The following is a 21,623-nucleotide window of genomic DNA, read 5'->3' as shown; positions in this document are numbered from 1 at the left end:
GCATTGGCTCAGGGTGTCCCTCGTTTGTCTCCATCTACAGAGTTAAGCCCTGTAAGAAAGGACACAGACATAGCCCTCAAACTCCAGGTCTGCTGCAGTTGTTCCAGCAGCCTCTAAACCTCACCCAGATGTTTCACCAAGAGGCAAGCTCCTTGCCAGTCACACCACGACCCTCCCAAAGTACTGTTACCTGGTACCAACCACAGCCCCCAAACGAGGGTCTGCCCAGTGATCCACAAAGCCCAGGAAGAGAAGCTCCTGTCCTGGGTGGTCCAACAGCTTTGTCAGCCTGTAACTTCGTGACAGCACCCAGTTTTCTTTGTGGTGGTGTCCCACCAGTCTGATAGCAAGACTATATAGCAGAATCTAGACTGACTATATGGCATGAAAAACAAGACTCCAGTTATGTCACATCCATTCACTGATGATGGTGATTCAGGTTCTCATGAAACGAGTGGTCAAAACAAGAGAAGGTCATAAGATTTAGCTTCATACCAAAGGTTTTGGGTTTTGATAGTTTGATGTTAAATATTTTTGCAAGGTAACGATGTCTGCATAGCCCTTGGACAGCCTAAAGCATAAGCTGTTCCAGACACACTTGTGAAAAGCATTACCTGTTGTGTCCCTTTGGGTAGATTTACATCAGATATGAGGAAGAAATTCTTCACTTCAAATTCAACCTAGTTGGAAAAATCTGATGCATGTTAGGAACACAACACTGATTCCCAAGTCATATTTCTTTGATGGCAGCAAAGCAGAGCTGATTGGGCTGTTATCTGTGAAGCCCAGTAAATAGCATCTTGCTGTTATTTAAATGAATTACACAGATGGAGGCATTGACATTCCAATGCCAAGCAAGGGTAATTTCCTGGGATCCAAGGCTCCAGGAACTTGCTTGCCACCCCAGGCCTGTGGCTCAATAGTAGGTTCTGCAACAGACCCTTGAAAGTTCTTGGGAAAGTTCAGAGCTGGTGCTTGGGTTGGGGGCTGTTTTGGTTCTTTGAAGGTAAGTTTACATGTTTGAAGGGAAGGGAATTGCTCCTGCCTCCAGGGCTGTACCCTCTCTCCAAGGCAGAGCTGCCTTTCCCACCAGCAAACCCAAGCATAGAACCCAGTGGCCACTAGTAACACAAAGGGCATGAACAAACTTACCAAGGGCCTTTACAAAGCAGATTAAAGAGCATTTAACATTAATTAGCTGCAATAAATTCATCAGGAGCCAGAGGGAAGACATTTTACTGCAAGAACTTTATTGCACTATGCTCAAGTGCTGAACCAAGTCTTGTGCTACTGGACATGGGTCACAGTTACACCCCCCTTTGTGTCTACACTCCATGACAGTCTGCACTTTCCACTATTTTTCCTCAATTAAGGCTGCAGAATCATAGTATAGGATACTTAGTACGGTAAAAATCAAGAGCAAAACTAGGGGGAAGAATGCAGTTATACATATAGCATGTAAAAATTGATTTTATTGTTCTTCAGAAGGGCTTAGGGTTTGGTTTTTAATCCATCAACACCTTCCCCTCCAACCTGACTTCCATCATCTGCCAACCCAGCTTTAACTACCTGTATTTCATTTTACTAGAAACATCCATTTTACTTTGCAGAAACAGTTAGAACATTAGGTTTCTAGTTTGCAAGGGGAGGGTAAAGCCCCTTTCAGCATCATCTACCTTTCATATGGACTCAAACACAACCAGATATGTTATTTCCCTAATGAAGGCATCGACATCACAAACACTTCTGTGTCTTCATCTATTAATCAGAAACGTTACACATCTTAAAGGGAGGAAGGAACTCGGTACACCACCACAGCTTGAGTCAGGCTCAGAACAAGCTCTGTGGAGCTTGGTGTTTTCTAGCCATGGACCTTAAACAGGTCTGCCAGCAGCTCTGGGAGGGGAGGGGCTTCACAAGTGCCATTATTTTTAGCTTAAATTTATAAATCCAGGAATAGAATTGTAAAAGGCCATTACCTGTGTTCTGAAAACATGTGCCCAGTTAACCTGAAGTCTAAAAGCAGAAATCTGGAATAGGAAGAAATCCTATGAAGCAGCTCACATCACCCGAAGCTGAAGCATAGGTAGAGACAGATACCAATCTACTGCCACAGATCCAGACCAACAAGAACCTTTGGTACTTCACAGCAGATCACAGGAGAGTAGGACACTAAACCTGTATTCAGAGCACTCAGTGGCTCAATATTACAGATATAATGTCAAGTTCAAAGCATATGAGGTCACTCCTAGGGCAGGGCACAAAGTTAACATGTGTTTGGTAGAAGCAGCCTGGTTGAAACTACTTATTAGAGGCTGTAACATGACTTGTCTTAATTCACTGACAACACCAACGGCCTACAAAGAGAACATGGTGCCATCACACTCCAAAAATGGGTGCGTTTCTAGCCTGCCAATGGTGAACGAGAGGCATGTTGTTGGGTAACAAGAGATTTTCCCTCCAAAAGAGCCTAATAAAAAAACAAGGAAATCAGTGGCTAAATGGAGCTGTACATGAGAGCTAGTCTGGGAAAAGACCCATACAAGGCATTTATTCATGGACCACCTTTCTATGTGCATCCCACCTTTACCTCAGATGCGATACAAATGAGACCCTCCCCCAAAATCCTCATTTACTGTGTTCAGCAAGGCAGAGAATCTGGACAGCAGCGAAAAGCCTTTTCTTCTTTCTTATGACAGCTCAATTCATTTTAAGTCCTTGTCTGAATCACCCCTTGGACATCGGTCTTCTGCCAGGATAGATTTTCTAACAACAGAAAGACAATTAACATCTCAGCCAAATGTTTTGGAAAAGTAAGACAGAGACACACATGTGCTACACACACTCAGTTAAAGCACAACCTTGTACCCATCAGAAAAGGCCTTTAGCAGAGTCACCAGAAGTATCAGGCAGAGAATCTTCTGTTCAAGCCCACAGGAAGGTTTCTCACACCTGCAGAGCCTGAACACCATGTACGCATACAACAGACATCACCTAGTCTCTAGAATTTGCCCAGGCTGGGCTTAAGGCTGCAGGACTGCTCCCATCCAGCACCAAATGCTCCTCCTGTGCCTCAACCAGGGCCCAGCAAGGTGAAAAACAAGGCAACTCCATTTCAAAGAGTCCTTTTAAACAGGAATTAATTTATCAGGCCCTAATCTTGGGAAATTTCCTCCAATCAAGAAAATAGTTTCTGCAAAAGCCAATGCTCTGCTGGTTTTCCTTAGACATAAAATTTACTTTATTTCTTTTCTTAAAAAGTTAAAAATACAGAAGATTCAGAAACTGATTTTCTCCCTGCAGATGTTCCAACTGCAGCTCAAGGAGAAAACAATCCTTCACTGAAATGTTGCTCTTAGGTTTGTGTTTTAATTTTTATTGTATTTCAATCATCACCACCATTAGGACAGAGGCTGAGGTCATTGACTGACGCCCCCCAATCTGATGACGTAGTTTGATTCCAGATTCACATTTCCAGGTGCCAAGAGTCCAGAAAAGAGCCATGCTAACTTCTGCCTTCGTTTGGGATTATGCTTTATTGAACACAGCAGTGACCGTTGGCATCTTTGAAGCGTAATCGCATCTTAGGCCGGTATTTTTCAAGGTAAAGCAGCTGTTTGGAATTGAAAGCTCCCCTCCTTTTCCTAAAACAAAGAGAACGAAGGCTAATATCAATGGAAAAAGTACTGCTTCAATCGCCACACCCCCCAAGGCAGATCAGTCCTCTGTTCAAAGCCTTCCTGTAGCTACAAACCAGCATTTGTCTCAGTTCTATATCCACCGACTCTCTGAGGAGGGATAAACCAGGCCAGTTCATTGCCTACATGTCAGAATATTAAAATCCAGGTAACAAATTTCAGTCTGTTTTCTTGGACTGGAGAGTTTATTTCCATCACCAGCAGCAGCTGAACATCAAGGTTACTCTTTCCTTGCAGGTGCGTGGGCTACTCATATCAGCTAAGCAAGGCCATGACTTTCAGATACAAACATGTAAGAGGTTCTCAGGAAAGAGCTTCTTGGGATAAAGGCATCATCCCCAAGACGAGAAAAATGGAATTTAAGTAAGTTAAAATTCAGGAAAATCTCTCAACCGCAATACAGTTCACAGAGGAAACTGAGGACCCTGGGAGTCTGTAAAAGGATGAACTGTTTCTTTGGCAAAGCTCATTCAACATAAATCGCACCTGCTGGGCTTCATTTCAAAATGTGATGTTATCACTAAACCAGCAGAGCTCTGCAGTCTCATCCTTCATCACATCTGTCAATTTTCCAGACATTTCCTGGGTGGGTAACACTCCCCACAGGACACATAGGGGCACTGGTACTCATGTGCTGGCCCACCCACGCTACCATTTATGTCAGTTTCATTAGGAGCAACTAGCCCATGGTCAGGTCATCCATGATTTTTACAGCCCCAGCCTGGACATTTTTTCCTCCCAAGTTCAAAATCTTTGAGTCGCAAGTCAATGGCTTAATACATAAGCCCAGGTTTAATGCATATATACATATATATATAATAACAATAAAAGAGAGGGAGAGAGAGAGAGACCACATTTTAATCCTCATCTCTAAACACAGGAAAGGACACAAGCCTCAATATTTACATCAAAGTCATGCCGATCATGTCAGGATATAAGTACTAGAAATGAAATCAGAAATCTAATGAATTCTGCTGCAGATACTGTTCAAATACAACATAAATGAGAGATTTCTTGCGCAAAGGGAAGTTTAACTTACTGCCTTATAAACTGAACTGCATCTTCGTACTTCATTCCACATTCAATGAGAGCAAGTGCAACCAGTACAGGAGCCCTAAGGGAGAGGTATCAGTATTTCAGGAAGATCTAGAGAAACAATACATTGAACCCCTCAAAATACATCAAGTTAATCTTAAACAGCTTCAGTACTTTCTCTGTAAGCATTATCTATAGAACAACATTTGCCTGCTGAGTACCTAAGTAGACAGCACCATTTCCTCCTAGCTCACAGAATAAACAGAACATTCAGAGGTTACATTTGGGAATATGAATTTATCATTGAGCTCCCCTGAATCAGTCTTTTTAAATTATTACTTCATCTTGAAAGGAAGTTCTTTGCAAAGAAGGAAGTTGAGTGGCAAGGAGAGAAACATCAGTCCTCATGTGAGCAAGAAATACAAGCCTAACTCCTCCTGAAACTGAAGTGATGTCACTTTATAGAGTAAGAAAGCCATTGAATTGGTTTTTCTAAATGCCTTTTATTATTGTTCTCACATCCTTACTAGTACATCAGTTGAAAAGGAGGAAATTAAAAACTGTACAGCCTTAGAAATTGTACCACACGTGTCAAGAAGCCCAGGAGATTTTCAGCAAAAAGACACCTTCAAATGAACAGCACCTCCAACTGCCTGTGTCACTCCTGACAGGAGCGTTCTCAACAATCTCACCATGTTTTTCCTTCCATCCTTGATAAGAGTTATGAAACCACTCAAGATTAAGTTGCAGTAAGTCTCTCCTGCTTTAATGGCACAAACTTGCTGCTGCTTTAAAGTGTTACTTGTGAGAAAACAGAGGAATTGGCACTTACTTAACACCCTCCCTGACCTTCCACACAAGGGAACTAATTTTTAAGTCCAGTACAAAAAGAAACCAGAACACCAACCTTCCCAACCCTGCAACACAGTGAACAGCAATACAGCAGCCAGGCTCCTCACGGAATTTGGATTTCAACAGGTTGAGCCAGTCATCAACTATTTGATTGGGGGGTGGTGCTCCATCATCAAATGGCCAGTCCTTTGAAGGAAAGAAAAAGGCATTAGTGGCATGGATTTCAAACCACAGTCAACAGCAAGGTAACCGGAACTGGGAGAAACAAAATACTGCATCAGCAAGAAGTGCGTACTATAAACAGATCTATTTTTCTGGCTGCACGGAAGCTGGAAAGTCAATATAATGGAACACTAAATGTTTAACAACCATTAAACTGCGCTTTCCAATAACATTTCAGTAAAACTCTACCGACTCTTATGTGGTATAGAATTATTAGAAAAATGGCTGCCTTGGAAATCCATTTTATTAAAAATACATGAAAATTATGACAGTTCAAATAAACATCTGAGAAATGAGAACTCTGCAGACTTTTGCCTGTGGTTCTGTCAATCTTTTAAAGTGCTATTTGTACTTCCGACTGTACAAAGAAGCTACTTCCTAAAAATTCAAGGGGATCAGCAGAGGAGAAGGTTCTTCATAACAACTCAAAAGGATCACCCTGTCCAGCTGCCATGAATCCAGTCAGCAAGACAGTTCAAGTGCAAATCCCCCAGCCCATTCACAAGCAAGAATAGTGCTCAGACATCAGCCAAGTCACCAAACAAGCAGCATTTACAGTTTTCTCCCTACTAAAGGGGCAGCCACCATTTCACTAGCCAAATCACATCTGATAGCATCACCATGCCTGTCAATCAAAACTGCACGTCAGAAGCTTCCCATTTCCCTGAAGTCACAAGCACTCTCCTGGAACTTGCACTAAGTGTAGTACATGTCCTACATTTCAGGACCATCATGTGCTTCATAATCTTCTCAAGACAACACAAAGTGCTGCAGAAAGAGCACTCCCAGATGCAAGGGGAAAAATAATACTTAGTAGTTATTTAGCACTTTTCATTAGACTGCAATGCATTTTACAAGAGAGACTCATAGCCAGAGCTTTGTATTATTCAGCCACCTCTCCAAGTGGCAGGGAAATGGCTTTGAAAGGAGCCGTCTTCTTCCCTCACTGGCTAGAAACAGGTCTTTCATGTAGTGTCTTGAGAACAGCTTAATATGAAGTAATATTCTGTGAAGCCTTAAAGAAGCACGCAGAAACTGAGCAAGTACAGCCAAAGGTAAAAAAAAAACCACAGGTTTTTGCAGGCTTTCCCTTTTGAAATACAATCACTGCTACCCTGATAATTCCTGAACAGCAAATACAACTTGGCACAACCCTCTGCCTGAGAGCACCCAAGCGATGTGCTGGCACTTACAAAAGCTGCAAGGTGGAAATTGTCTTGGAACTCAAATCAAAAAGTTTTTAGTTCCTGAAATGACACTGTATGTGATGAATTCAGAAAGACACACAAAGTCTGAGGGGCACAGAGAACTCCTTTTCTAAGGCAAATGGGAAATTAAAAGTATCTGGGACAACAAGGCTATAGAAACAAGATCATAAAGTGAAACTCGCTCTTTCTAATTAAAGGCTTTCACCAGATTTTCCACCCCATCACACATGGCTAGCTCTATTATTTTAGACCTAGTATTATGCACTGTCCCAGGAAGAGAAGTATGGGCTGCCAAGAGAAGATGCACTGCCCACTGCAAGGTGCTTTCTTCTGAAACTGCCTTGCAAAGAACAGGATTTGCATGTCAGTTCTGCTTCCTGGTTTTCCATTAAACTAAACCCTTTCCTTCAAACTAAACACAGGAGCTTATTACACTGCTTGAGCTTATATATTAAACATCACATCCACACAGCTCTTGTGCTGGCCCGAATTAATCACAACCTCACGCAAGCATCACCTTCCCAGGAACAGTATAGCCCTGACACTGAACAGGCACTGATAAAACCCTGCCCAGGACAAGGAACAAGAACACTTCTGAGACTGGAGGAGTGAATGCAGCAAAGTTTTGCAAGTCTTTTCCTGCTGAGGAGTTCTGCCAGCATCACCTCTGAGCTTCTGTCAGACAGGATAAAACCCAACTGCTAAGCTCCCCAACCAAACCAGTCATTTAATAACCAGGATGATGCACCGAGATTGAAAAAACAGAATACACAGCTCTTCTGTGCCACTCTGCAGGATCTGGGAAGGATGATAGGAAAGAAGGGGTTATTCTTATCTATCCTTCAGCTGGAGCAGCGTTGCTTAGCAGAACAGCTCTGGGTTTGTCAGTTGGCAACGACTGCAGGATTGGCAATGCAGAACTGAGACAAGCAAGAAGCAGTAACAGGACTTTAAGGTGACAAGAATCCCATGTTCAAAACCCACATGAAAGACGAACAATGATATCTGTCTTTGATCCTGAAGACGAACAAACCCCCTACAGCCTCCTTGGTTACCAGCCAGTGCAAAACTATTTCCAGAAAACCACCAGTTTTTGTGATGTAACATTTCTGTGTTAAAAGACCTGACGCATGAACCCAAGAACTGCAGAAACCCACAGAAACTAAACCCATTCCCACCTCCTGGATTTAATCTCTGTTGATAAACACACGCATGTAATAGTACTACTTCAAACACAGAACATCCAATTCTCTACTTTCTCACTATGCCATCTGCCAAAGCAGCTCTAGAGCTGCCAGTTCTACCCACCCTTCCAGTGCAGCCTGACAGCAGGCTCTGCTCAAGTGCTCTCATTTTGAGAGGTTTCACTATGCTTTTGACCTCAACAGTTTTAAAATAGACACTAATCTCTGTCAGGCTGGTTTTAATCTTAATGTTATTTTTGCAAGCAAATATTAGCTTTAAATAGTGACGTGTTATTTTCTAAGCCAGCTGGTAATTCAATATCAATTCTGAACAGCAACAGGACTCTGCTTTGAAAAAGGAAGTGCTCCTAGGAAAGCAAAGCTGGTCATGCTGGTAACTAGTTAAAGCTTATCTGAAATAGAAAACACTACTGCAATACAGTGAATTACTAAGACAACCCCATGACTGGGATAATCAGGATCAGGGATAACATTAGCAGCAAACCTTCCCTGTTACCTTCTGCTTTCTGTTATCCTTAACATATGCCTGGTAGATTTATGCTCTCTCCTGTTTGTCCTTCTGCAGCAATGGAACACTAAGATCTCGTATGTACCCAATACAAAGAGGCTTGTTAGCTGAGACAAACTTGTGGACACAAGACTCTCACATCTGTTACTTAAAGTGAAAGGATCTCTCAGCACAGCTGCAGAAAAAACATTTCCAGTTTTTACAAAAAGCTTTTACAAAAGCTTTTTACAAAAGCTTCCTCAAAAACCTGCTTTCAGTTCAAACCAAGCCAACACCAAGTTCCTAAAGTTTCCTGAGAACCAAAATCCCCAAACTATTTCAGAAGCAGAGGCTGCAGAGGACACTGCACTTCCAGCTCCTGCAGCTGCCCCAGGGGGCATGGACTGCAGGAGGTGGATCTGGCTCCCAGCTGCAGACGCCAAGGTCTCACAGGGTAGAGCTGGACACCTGCAAAACTGTCCCAAGCCTTATAGGAAGAACCCAGTTCTTGAGCTAGCACAGGAACACAAACTCTTAAACCCCAGCTTAAATCAGGGCTCCGAGTCCTTTGGCACCAGAAGTTTAATCCTTCCAGCCTCTGGCAACCACAGGAATATCACAGCTGGAAGCTTCACAGCAGCGTTATGAGAATGCTTGTCATGTCCCAGTCCAAGACAGCTCCAGAGAGAACAAAAAGGCTCTGGGAGCACAGCTAACCCTATAATGACTGATTTTTGCAACAACATTGAGGCACATGTGGCTGCCTGGAACTGGAGTAAATGCTTACCAGGGCCAGAAGCCAAGAAACCCAATCAACTTGTACAGGAGTGTTCACAGATATGCCAGGATACAAGTTTTTCTCCTAATGGAAAACTCAAAAGTTTTTCTCCGCCTGAGCCATAAAAATCAAGGGGTAAAGGAAGGCTGACTACCTGCACCAAGAAGGTAAGATCCATTTTCTGGCCTCAGAACAGAGTATTATTCACTCCAGTAAAATAAACTGATTACATCTGACACACTGTGATGATTCAGAAGTACTGCCTGGAAAAATACCGCCTGCAAGCTTCGTGTGAGCACACACCTACTAAAACAACCTCCCCATAACCACCGAGCAACACCAGACCATACAGTCAGACAGTCACTGCATAATGGTAGCTGTGAGCAGCAGTTATGGAATTCCAACTGCTGAAGAGGGGAGCCACCAGCAGTCAGGCTCCATTTGGAGATGAGCAGTGATGAGGCTGTCGACCAATATCCTGCCACAGTCAGTATCAACATGTCAGAAAGTCCCAAAAGGTGGCACTTTCTGAAGGATAGACTTTTATCTGCACCCTGAGAAGGTCCAACAGTAAAGCCAAGAAGTGCTGAAAAGCAGTGAGCTGTATGAACCACAAGGCTGAACACTGGGTTAGTATCAAACTAGTCACTAAAAGGCAATCAAGTATCTCAAGAAACCCAGAAATCCAGGAATAGGCATTTCTACTCCAACTAAAGAGCTCTGGCAATAGTAATAAACAAGCAAGTACCTCTTACAAAAGTACAGTGAGCTTCTCAAAACCAGCATCAGCTGATGCTGGAGATCACATCGCTTTTGGCCAGTCTGAAACAGTCACAACTGCTTGCCCAAAGCCTGGGGCATCCCCACCACTTCTGCCCATGGTGGGTTTCATTTATAGACAGTTTTAAAGGCAACTCACTATAACCTGGATTCCTTCTTTTTCGATGGGAGCTTGATCGTAAGTGGCTTCACAAACTCGCACCAAGGTTCTCACTCCATACTTCTTGAGCTCCTTTAGGGAAAAGGAACACAGGTGAGCACATGACACAGGGACCAACACAAGCACTTTCCCAGCAGCTGCAGAACTAAACAGTCAGTGGTGCCACCACTACTGTACAGCTCCAAGGTGACTATACAGGGAAGGAGCAAATGCCAGCACAGGAAGGGAGGCTATGGCCTATAAGAGGACAAGGGCTACAAATGACAGGAATAAATGTAAAACACTCTGAATCCTCCTTATCCAGGGGAATGCCAAGGTGGGGAAAAAAATGTATATATATGAGCCAAATTAAAATAACCACTTATATTCTCCAAGCAGCTGCTTCTTCTCTTTAAATAGAAGCCTGGAACTGTTTGCTTCGGACAGTGTTGACATTTTGAGGGAGCGAGGAACAGAACACACACACCATCATACTCTAGCCTCCTTGTAATGCACTATAAGTAGCACATTGTGCTAGATAAATAATCAGAAGATCAAACAAAAGCTGTTCCAGTTCACTTTGAAGGTTCATACAGCAAGCAGAATTTCCTCTCATGCTTGGAATGAATCACTGTAACTTCTAACAATTAGCAGTAACACCTATTCCAGAGTCAGGACTCCTGAAAAAGGAAGACAATCCATGTTAATGGGGAAAATATATATAAAGACCAAAAGAATGTGGCTTTCAAAATTAACCAATAATATCTGAGCAGCTCCATGGCGAATGACCACTGCTGAATGACAGAAGTCAATAGCCACAGTCCGACATCAGTATCAGATGACAGGATCTCTCTGGAAGAAACAGACCTGCACACGCAACATGAAAATCCTCTAGATATGAGGCCACAAAGATACTGTGCTTGCAGTGACCCAGGACACAGAAATACACCGTCCTGCCACTCCTCTGATGATACCATCATCGGTTCCTTTTCAGAAAGCCGAATGTTAGGTTTTGCTGTATTTAAGCTCTGATTGTGTCAGTGACAATGCAACCCACTGCCCATGTAACTTACTCTTCCCAGCACTCAGACCCAGCAGATGTCATGTCTCACAGATACATTCTAGCACCCGAACTCTTGGGCTGTTCTGGATCAGGGTGGTTTGGTAACACAGTCTGTGAACTACAGCATGGGTTTAAGTATCATGCTTACCCCTAGTCTAAGGGAGAAGACAGGTCAGAAACCAGTTACAATTCTGTCAATTATTTTAAAAGCCAAAAGGTGAGCCATAGATTGATATACTGGAAGCACTGCATTGTTTAATGAAAGATAACATTTAGAACCACAGAACACGCAGACCTTCAGAAACCAGGCCAAGAACACGGCGAGGGGAGTGTATTCTACAACAGAAGCTCATTCGGCCTCTTGCAATTAAAGAAATGCAGGACTTAGGAAAAACCAATCAATGGATTCTCTTCTCATCCTGTCAGGAGAATGTGACCAATATATTAAAGATAAAAACACCTTAAGTTTCAGGTAACACATAATATACAGCCAAAGTATTGAGCCACAGGTGTGAAGAGTGACTGTCCAGTGCTTCCACAGAAGCATGAGCATGCCAGGAAGCTTTATCTGGTTGCCTTACCTCTGTGAACCTGTTGAGGGTTGTGTTGGTTGGGTTGTGAGTGATCAGGAAACGCATGTTCTCATAAGTGATTTCCACAGGGGCTGGACGGTTCATAATGGCAACTGAAGTGTGTAAGGGGCCAAAAGATTGAGGAAAATAATAAAAAAAAAAAAAAATCAAAAAAAAATCAATAACCTTGGAAAGGTTTCACAGCAGAAAACATTAAAGAGACCACTAAAATGCCTTGGACAGATCAGAGCTTGCTTTGACGTGTTTGTTCCTTAAAGAATTCACTGCTAGAAAAGCTGGTTTGCTTCAGAATCCACTTGAATTCAACTTCAGCCTCAACTGCTGCAGGTGGTACCCTTCAGACTCCAAAACTCGGACTACATGCAAGACTAGGCAGCCTGTTCTACATTTAGGCACTGGTGAGGCAAAAAAAGTAAGGGCAGATTTTCTCTCCACTTTGTTTTCTTGATGCTTAGTTTTGCTAGAGTCAGTAAAAGGAAAATGCTTCCAATGTGCAGAAGATATCCCATATATCTGAGTATCTACTGTGTCCGGAGTCTTCAAGGCAAAGTAATTATGGCACGTGGAAGCCACTGCACTCAGCTCACTTGTCAGCCAGGATGCTGTGCTGGGCCTGGCAGAATTCTGCCCTCACACTCAGAATCGCCATAAATGTGCAGCGTATGCTCCAACAGAACACCTGAGAGAAGAGAAAGATCAGGTAAGAGGATTTGTTGCTTCTACTTCCAGAAACACTGAACACTGACCCTCCCAGAGAAACTTGAGTTAGACTAGAGAATGTTTAAAAAATAAACAAAAACCAATTGTCATTGGACTCCTCGTAGTTGCAATCCCAAATATTCTGTGGGTACTGAGACATGGACTTCTGGTTAAGTGCTGCTCCTGGCAGGCACCGGAACTGAGAACAAGGAAACCTTTCTATGCCCTCTGCAGCCTTTCCCTCCCATCCAGGTGCCTCAAAAGAGAAGAAAATAGCACAAAGCCAAGTACGCGCTCCAAAGTGGCTGTTGGTACAGTCATACCTGTTTGGCTTAAGGCCAAATATGGTAAAAATACTGTTGGTATAGCTTTTTTTTTCTGAGCAAAATAAGTAGCACAAGCAGAAATAAGAGTGTACCTAAAGTGCCATGTGTTTGAGCTTTTGCTAGCAGATAAATTTCACCCACAGCACTGTATCCACAATCTCCTACAGCACCAGGGAGATACCCTCCAGAAATCAGCCATTTCAACAGCAACTAAATGGTCACTTAACTGTAATAACTGTAAGTTATTCTAGTCTTACCTGTGTTCACAGACTAGGGCATTAAAAGCCTGTGGCAGATTCCAGTCCTAACACATAGGCTTCAAAATACAGACGTTTCGGCAATAGCAATAAAAGATGGAACCATGCAATTCAACCATGAATGTTAGGCAGACAAAAATGGAGCTAAAAGAGCTCAGCTCATTTAAGGCTGAAACACTAAAAAAGCAATATGGCTTTTCACTGCATTTAAAAAGCCAAAGAGTCACTACTGACACTTTAGGGTTTTTAAGGAAAAAGCTTGAAATCTGTTGAATCAAATCTAAACTAACAGCCAGAAGTCACAAACCTGCAACTCAAGTGGAAAGGTCAATGCTCAGTGAATGCCATCAGGGAAACACACACACGGAAGTTCATCCCCCAAACTTCTGGTGCACCCAACATTTTAATGAGATTCTCACTTGAAAATAGTCAAATTAAGTCCTACAGAATCACCTTCCTCACTTGACATGAAGTCAGAACTCACCCACAGAACAGCAAGTGTTTCCTTAAAGAACAGCTCTCAGTGCCAAAAAAAATCCATGGATTAGGTTGCCAGAGGCAAGAGCAGAGATGCTGTCAATGACCTGCCCTGGCCTTAGCACAGCTCCATTGAGTGACTCAAATACACATTTCAAAAATGAATCCAGGAATATTTCAGCAGTGTCATGACTACAGGATCCACTTTCACCCCAGCTGGAAGAATTCCATCTAAGCACATCACACTCAAGTCCGTACACGTGTCAATTCTTGCACATTTGTCACACACATACTACCCAATACAATACCCAATTTGTCTCCTATATAATACCCAATCTCAAAGGGTAGAGGTTGCTAAAATCAATTCCAGCCTGCTGTAGCCGTAATGCACCAGGAACAGAATGACCAAAGTCACAGCGTCCACATGTGCAACACCTGTAAAACTTGATGCAAGAAAGTCTCTTTTCAGGCCAACTCTTACCTGTTTTCCCGGCTTTGAACACAGCCCCGTCATCTGGCACGTCCTGAGAGTGACCCACACACCTATGCTACACAGTGGTTCCAAAACTAACTTTTTAGGACCCAAAAAGGTCATTTAAATAAAATCAATGGTCAACAGATCTTGGCATATGAGATCAGAACTTGGATCCTGCACATCAGAGGCTTGCAGCATTACAAAGTACACTGTCATGAGGGGAAGAGCTGTTGCATCATATTTAAACAAATCCTTTAGACATTCTTCTTTTCAGCACCAATAATTTCATTGGAAAAGCCTCATGCAGTGCTATTTGCACTGTGAGTTGTATCAGCCCAGATCATTATAGTTACACTTCACCTCCCTCAAGCAAATCAAAGAAGGAATTTCAACCCAATTATTTTATGTCTTGTAAAACTGATTTATCAAGTCATTGAGAAAGGACACATGGAGATGTCATGTTCCAGTGAATCCAGAGCGGCAGGGGAGGCACCAGCTACAGTTCTGCTCTGATCTGCAGCTACTCGTGGTCTGACCCTGGCCAAGCCACTTTCAGTAGCTCAACTCATCCTGTAGAGCAAGAATGACACAATTTACCTTCCCCAAAGGAGTATGACTGAAGTATTTAATCAGCTAATAGCTAAGGAGTGATTAAAAACAGAGTGCTGTATTTAAGGCTGAAAAACAATTTCCAAAAGGATAAGAAGTTCATGTAGTACAGGAAACTATTTGTAGAAGTTGGGTTACTGACACATACATCCCTTCCTCCCTCGATTTTCAGCTGCTAACTGTTAAGCTGAAGTTTAAAAAGAAAAACTAGGCTCCTCATTAAGAAAATAAAACCCAGGAAAACCCCTGTTGTCTGCAACTTCTGATCTCCCCAAGCAAATACTTTATAATTTCTTCCACCCTGTGCTAGCAAGAAAATCTGCGCTTCAAAAATCCCAAGAGAACAGAGCGCTACCAAACCAACAAGAGTAACTAGAAACCAGGTCTATGCACAACATAAAAAAGGAATAATTTCTCAGCCAATTAATCTTCAACTTTTTATATTTAGAAAGTGAGATAGTACATGGAGAGAAACCAAAAGATGACACCGCGTCTTGCATGGCTGGCCTCAGAAAGGGAGCAGAGGTATCCAACATGTCAACACCATGAATGAAGTGCAAGAGCTCTATCAGGATCCAGAGGAGGAGAAAAAGCAGAGGGAGCAGGACAAACAAGCCAAGCAATAGCCATACATGCATCTGAAAAGAACTAAATATGCTTGGGAGCCAGATCATGATGCTGTTTAACTTAATTATAGGGAATCACCATCAATGAAGGTGTGCATCTATACAACTGAGTTTTGCAAGCTGTGCCAGTGCACCTACGGCCAGTGTAGTGAGCTCCCCACCTCATGCTCACACAAAGCCACACATGCCAAGAGAGCTTAGTGAAGCCTAAGGAGAGCAATTTGAGAAGACTGTATTTTAAACTACTATGGACATGGAAGAATATGCTTGAAACATCAGCAGGGGGCAATGTATTAACTAACATAAATAAATCAGGATGATTAACTAATTAAGAGAACAGGTAAATGAACTCCTGACTGGACAGAAGCTTCACCTGAGACTGCCTTAAGCAAAAACCCAGCACACCTACACCGCTCACCTCCAGAGCCTGGAGCCTCAGTCATTACACCAACACCTCAATTAGATGCTTCAATAGGACAAGCTGCTGCTCTTCCCTGTTGAGCCCATGCAAAGCAGGAAGACAGGGCTAATGAAAAAAAAGTAATAACATCATCAGGAATTCCCAGTTCCACCATCTCCTTCAAAACACACTGGCAGAAGAGCTGCCTTAGCTACACCGAGGCAGCAAAGAGCCTGCAACAGCTGCAGCTTCCAGATTGCAGAACACCGGTACCTGTGGAAAGGTCACTTGGATCCCCTTTCAAAACAACCCGGCAACAGGATGTGCATCAGAGCCCTCTAATTTGTGAGGCTGTAGTGAAGAACACTGCTGTGTTCTGGAGTCCAGTATTTTCAAACCATCTCAGCTGGTTTTGTTCCTGTAAGTGGGAATCTGCATTCGATGTTAACAGAGTCAGGTCATGTGGTGCTTCATTTTCGTTTTCTATAAAACCTCATTCTTGGGGTTAGCATTTCCACACGTGAAATCAACATCACGGCATGCTGAGGGTGCCCAGCTGATCCCATAAAAATTCCCATCCATACGAGGCTGCAGCCAGCCAGGCTTTTCCTGACACACTGTGTACGTCAGATTTCACCTCCCCTTTCTGCGCTGCCCCGCTAAGTGACCCACATTCTGTCCATACACCCTTAAAACGTCCTGTTTCATCTGAGTGCTTCCCAGGTGAAAGAATTCACCAAGTCCTCCAAACTAAGCCTTAAACCAGCAGAAACACACACTACCAAGAAGCAAAGCACTATCTTTTCTAAAATACACTCTCCTAGTACAAAGGGGAAAGCAACTCTGGAACATTCTTGGAAGGAGTTCTTGAACCGTCTCTGAAGGAAGCTTGCTTGGAACGACACATGCCTAGAGAGGGGTGAGGTCAAACTTTTACTGTCCCACCCTCCCCTCCCAGCCTGCAGACAAACTCTGCGGGTGACTCACACGTTTCCTTTCACACCAACCCCAGCCCAGGCTGTAAAACCCACCCGTAGAAGCCACAGCAGCATAGAGCAAGAGAGGGAAAGTAAGTACAGATTAAGTAACTCACAAGTGACACATAAGGAAACTGCAAGAACTGTCAAGTGTGCTGTACAAAACTACTCAGGGAGAGAAGAATCCTGCAGCACAACTCAGTTCTGAGTACTACACAGGAAAGGTTTAGCTGCCATCCCCAAATTTGAGTGAGGTCAAACCACAACATCCAACACAGGCATTGATGCACAGAGCCCATGATTCTGCAAGCTGGGAGTGGGAAGCGATGAGACACCACTGGAGCTCTTTCCAAGGCCCAACAGGCACGTGTGCTTTGCGACTCAGAACTTTTCTTTCTGGAGAGGGGCTTCTGACAAGGGCCTGTAGGGGCAGGACAAGGGGAATGGCTTTAACCTGCCAGAGGGGAGACTGAGATAAGCTCTTAGGCAGAAGCTCTTCCCCGTGAGGGTGCTGAGGCGCTGGCAGAGGGTGCCCAGAGTAGTTGTGGCTGCCCCATCCCTGGCAGTGTTCAAGGCCAGGTTGGACACAGGGGCGTGGATCAAGCTGCTCCAGTGGAAGGTGTCCCTGCCCGTGGCAGGGGTTGGAACTGGATGAGCTTTAAGGTCCCTACCAACACAAACCAGACTGGGTTTCTGTGATTCCTTCCTGCAAAACAGAAGCTGCTTCATCGCGAAAAATCCTGTTTTGACACTGGCTCTTTTGAACACTTTCCCCACCCACCATTTACATACTAAAAACCCTTCAGAAGACACATTCGAATGCTATTTACATACCATGCCTCGAATAGTCTACAGTTGCTAGAAGTCTTTGAAAGTCAAAAGCAAAAGGCCCTGCTACAAAAAAGAAACTTAAGCTCTTATCCCATTTAACTCACAGAACTGTATTTCAGTAAAATTAAAAATCACTTTCATGAGGATGTGACACTAAGAACTCATCCTGAAAAACCTAAATGCTGAGTGCTCTGAGCTGTATCAACTGCTGGTCTTTGAAAACACGGCCCTGCAAGGTCAGCAGCTCCCCAACAACTCAAACTAAATATTCTCACACTTTCAGATGATGGAGCAAAAAAATAAACAACCCAGAAAAAAGCCCTTAACAAGTCAAGCAGGACTTTCACACCACAGCAATGGAGACTTTACCCTGCAGAGGTACTGAGTTACTTGCATCTTACTCATCTCACTCATCTGAATTTGTGTGTGCCTCGGCCAGAAAAATGACTGAGTGGAGAGCTGGCTCCTTCTCCCTGCTCCTGCGGCAGTTAAATTCAGCCTGACAACACAAACTGAAGCTTACTGATAAATCTCATTGCACCTCCACTAAGTCTCAATTGTCAGAATCCACAGTCCATTATTTTGAGCAGAGCTAAATTTCAGTGTAAGAGACAGAATTTATCTTTTTAGTGTGGAACAGAGAAACAAGAGTTGACAAAAAAGTATACCTAACAGTGACCTGAATAGAAACAGCACCACAGTGTCTCCTGTCTTAGAGCTGAAAAAAAGGATCAGGAGATTTAAGACTCTTTCAGCCCTTCTCAATTAGAAAAATGAGCCCCAAGATGATACCAAAGTCAATACCCACTCTAAAGGTACTTTATACTCTTTGATGATAGGCATCAACCAGATACCGGCCTGAAGAGGTGCCTGCCTAACCCAGCTTCAAAAAGAGAAGTAACTTTTAGCCTAGATCCTCAAGCCATCAGGTCTGTTTTTCAGTGTCAGACACAGCTAGTTTACATCTCCAGCTCCTTACCAGGCAAAGAAGCTGTCAAACTAATCCAAATGCAACAAACACCCCAGAGCTCCTCTCTGCTAGTTCAGTAATGGTGCAGCACTGATGTGTTTTCTCCTCCAAGGTACTATCAAAATACACAACCTACACTACTTAATGACGTGATCTGTTTGCACTGCAGGATCTCAAGAGCTATGTTTTGAGCTGTGGATCACTATCCTCCTTCAAGCAAGGACAGAAATGTGCCTTTCCACAAGCGACAACTCTCCCTCCCAGGCCTCACCAGAGTCAACCAACAGGACATGCCACCACAGGGCGAAGTCTAGCAGCAGGAGTGAGGTGAGCTACTGTGATCTCAGCTCAGCTCTGCTCAAGGAAGGACATCTGAGTACAGCTGCGTGCAACAGAATGCTGACTACCTGCAGGTAATTAAACCTGAAGTCAATCATCTACATTTATGAGAGATTCCATTAAAAAGATGGCAGCTAGCCCCTATGCAAGGCCACCTACATTTCTGGCTCGGCAGCCATACATATGCAGATACCTACTCCTACCTTAACTCTGACCAATCTTTTCTTTCCAGCAGTTGGGTTCATTAAATCGAAGTATTTCTACGTGTTGAGTCATACGGAGATAGAGGTTTTTGGCTGCTGCTACTAGTGGGTTTATCTTTTTTTTTGTCTTCTTTAAATACTAACTGCAGTTCTGAGTCAGAACCTGACTGGTTCATTTGGGGAGTTTTGAAGCGAGTTTCCATTTATACAGTAGCCTTTAAAAGCCAACTTTCTGCCTTACTCCTCCTCACACTGAAACCAAGGAGCACACAGCTGCCCCGAGAGACAAAGCAGATTGTGACTAATCACACCAAGGAACCACGAGGAACCATCACCGCAGCTGAGTGGAAGCCACATCTACAATCATCCCCATCCCATAACACCTCCCAACCTCCAAATCCCAAACTTCCAGCTCTCAGTAACTAGGGCTCCTCACCCACTAAAGCAGCAAACCCCAGACATGCCCAGTAAGGACAGCACTTCCTGTCTCAGGCCTTCCTGCAGGTCACTCAGCACCCTCAGCAACATCAGCACTGGCTTTTAGCTGCTGCCCTGGCCAAGCTTCATCAGCTCCCTCCTTCCAACCCAGGCAGCTCCAAGTCCCACAGGGCAGCCCTCTGCATTCACAACCCTGCTCCCACTCAAACCCCAGGAAAACCACCACATCCTGGACACCCTTCCTTTCCAGCTCCACATGCTCCCCTTGAGCCTGAGAAAGATTGCACACATACACTGCTCCCAGCCTTTTCCCTCCAGTTTCCAGCCCTGATCCCAGGAAAAAATTCTTACCCGTTACAGACCTTCTCCAGGCCTAACCCCTTCCCCCAAAACAATTCGCCCATCCTTTCTCTATCCATACATACACACAGAGGAAGTAACACCCCCTCCCCTCAAACCAACCCTTACAAATACTCCCCTTTTCAGATACAAGCAAGATCCCCCATTCACGCACACCAGCCCCTTTGCAGCCTCCGTATCCTCTCACTGCTGCAACCCTACAGTCCCTCAAGCCCAAGCAGAAAGCAGAAAGCAGTTCTCTCCCCTAAGCCATTTATTTGGGGCCCACTCCCCCTCAGCACCACTGTTGAAGGGGGACCCACACTAACCAGCCGCACAGTCCTGGTGGATGGGGGCTGGAAGTTAACCCCATCCCACCAACGAGCAAGATCCCTCGAAACCAGCCTCGCAGGTGGGACACCTCACAAAGCACCCAACGCTGCAGGCAAGGGCTCCTATTCTAGGCGAGCCTTCCCGGCCATGGGGGCCCCTCACACCATCCCACCCCACAGGCAGAGGGGTAATCCCCTACAACGAGTCCTGAAGCAGAGCAGGGACCCCAGGGTCAGAGGCGCCCCACGCCTGCCCACGCAGCTCCTAATGCCCGGAAGGGTTCCCCAAACAGGCCTCAGAGATCAGGAAACACCCCCAAGACCAGGATGCCCCCCCTCAAGCCAACCCGGCGGAGCAGGCAAGGGGCCCTGGGCACAAAAGGCGGTTCCAAACCGTCCGCAGGGGCCGAAGGAGTCTCCTCAGGCCAAAGAAGCCCCAGACCTGCCCCGCCGGCCACGGAATCCCCCCAAAACCTCCTCAGCAGCCGAAGGAAGGACCCCACAGGCCTCCCCAGAGCCATTATCTCCAGCACCGGGGACCAGCCTCCCGCGAGCCCCTCCTCACCCGAAGCCCCCCAGTTCCTCCTCGCCGCAGACCCTCACCCTGGGCATTGAGCGCGTCAGCGTTCTTCCGAGCGGGCCCGGCTCCTCCCAGACACCGGGCCGGGCACTGGTAAGGAGCGGAGGGAACAGAGGGGGACCGGTAGCGGCGGGGCTGGGGCTATGCTGGACCGGTCCGGCCCGGAGACACCCGAGAGCCCTCGCGCCGCCACACGGCTCCTCGCTCACAGGCCGCTCCCTCCCCGCCCGCGCCCCGTGGTACGGCCCAGCCCGCCGCTGATTGGCAAGACCCGCCTCACACCCACACCCAGCATTGGTACGGTCCACCCGACCCGGTTCAGCGCGCCAGGCGCACCCATCCGCAGCGCCGCGGGGGTGCTCCGGCTATGTCGATGCTCCCATAAGTGCTGGGGCGGCTTCGCTACGCGCTGCCGCGGCTCGCCGTGCGGGATGCCCCTCCCCGTGCCGCGGGGAACGACTCCCTCCGTCCCGCTGCTGTTAGAACAGACCTTCCCCCTGCGCGTGGGAGGTAGCATTAGTACGGTTCCCTTCTCTTCCCTTTGAGCAGTGGTGCGGCCCGCCCTGCCGGCGCTGAGCATAGCACGAAGCGAAACGCACCGCCCTGCTACCCCCTCTCACACTTGGTACGTCCCGGCCTCGCCCTCCCGCCGCCGCTGCGTCGCGCTTGGACTGTCCCTCTGGCC

General features: G+C 45.2%; 1 protein-coding gene across 2 annotated transcripts; it reads right to left on the bottom strand.

Moving 5' to 3' along the window:
* Positions 1 to 1,452: 1,452 nt before the first annotated feature.
* PTP4A2 (protein tyrosine phosphatase 4A2) lies at positions 1,453 to 21,191 on the bottom strand. 2 transcript variants are annotated; one of them, XM_061449787.1, is made up of 6 exons: positions 20,924 to 21,191; positions 12,049 to 12,739; positions 10,405 to 10,497; positions 5,641 to 5,771; positions 4,738 to 4,812; positions 1,453 to 3,644 (listed from the first exon to the last, which is right to left on the bottom strand). In XM_061449787.1, the coding sequence occupies exons 2-6, from the start codon at positions 12,142 to 12,144 to the stop codon at positions 3,536 to 3,538; spliced, it is 504 nt and encodes a 167-aa protein (XP_061305771.1). In that variant the 5' UTR covers positions 12,145 to 12,739; positions 20,924 to 21,191; the 3' UTR covers positions 1,453 to 3,535. The 2 variants fall into 2 exon arrangements, with proteins under 2 accessions (XP_061305771.1, XP_061305770.1); XM_061449786.1 differs by having other exon boundaries at positions 20,962 to 21,191.
* Between the last annotated feature and the right edge of the window lie 432 nt (positions 21,192 to 21,623).

This window comes from Pezoporus flaviventris, unplaced genomic scaffold, assembly GCF_033815535.1.
Source record: "Pezoporus flaviventris isolate CSIRO_AGI_PZ_B2104156 unplaced genomic scaffold, CSIRO_AGI_Pfla_v1 ptg000008l, whole genome shotgun sequence".
In the NCBI taxonomy this organism is placed as follows: domain Eukaryota; kingdom Metazoa; phylum Chordata; class Aves; order Psittaciformes; family Psittacidae; genus Pezoporus; species Pezoporus flaviventris.
Note: the sequence above shows the minus strand (reverse complement) of the source record. Positions and strands in the feature narration are given on the sequence as shown.

What these genes read in the sequence shown, in the direction of transcription:
- PTP4A2 (XM_061449787.1), bottom strand. Translation starts at nt 12,144, where the DNA reads ATGAACCGTCCAGCCCCTGTGGAAATCACTTATGAGAACATGCGTTTC. An exon ending in CCCTCAACAGGTTCACAGAG is followed by an intron (nt 10,498 to 12,048) that starts GTAAGGCAACCA and finishes TTTTCCCTAAAG; the next exon opens with GAGCTCAAGAAGTATGGAGT. An exon ending in TGTGTTGCAGGGTTGGGAAG is followed by an intron (nt 4,813 to 5,640) that starts GTTGGTGTTCTG and finishes CCTCTCCCTTAG; the next exon opens with GGCTCCTGTACTGGTTGCAC.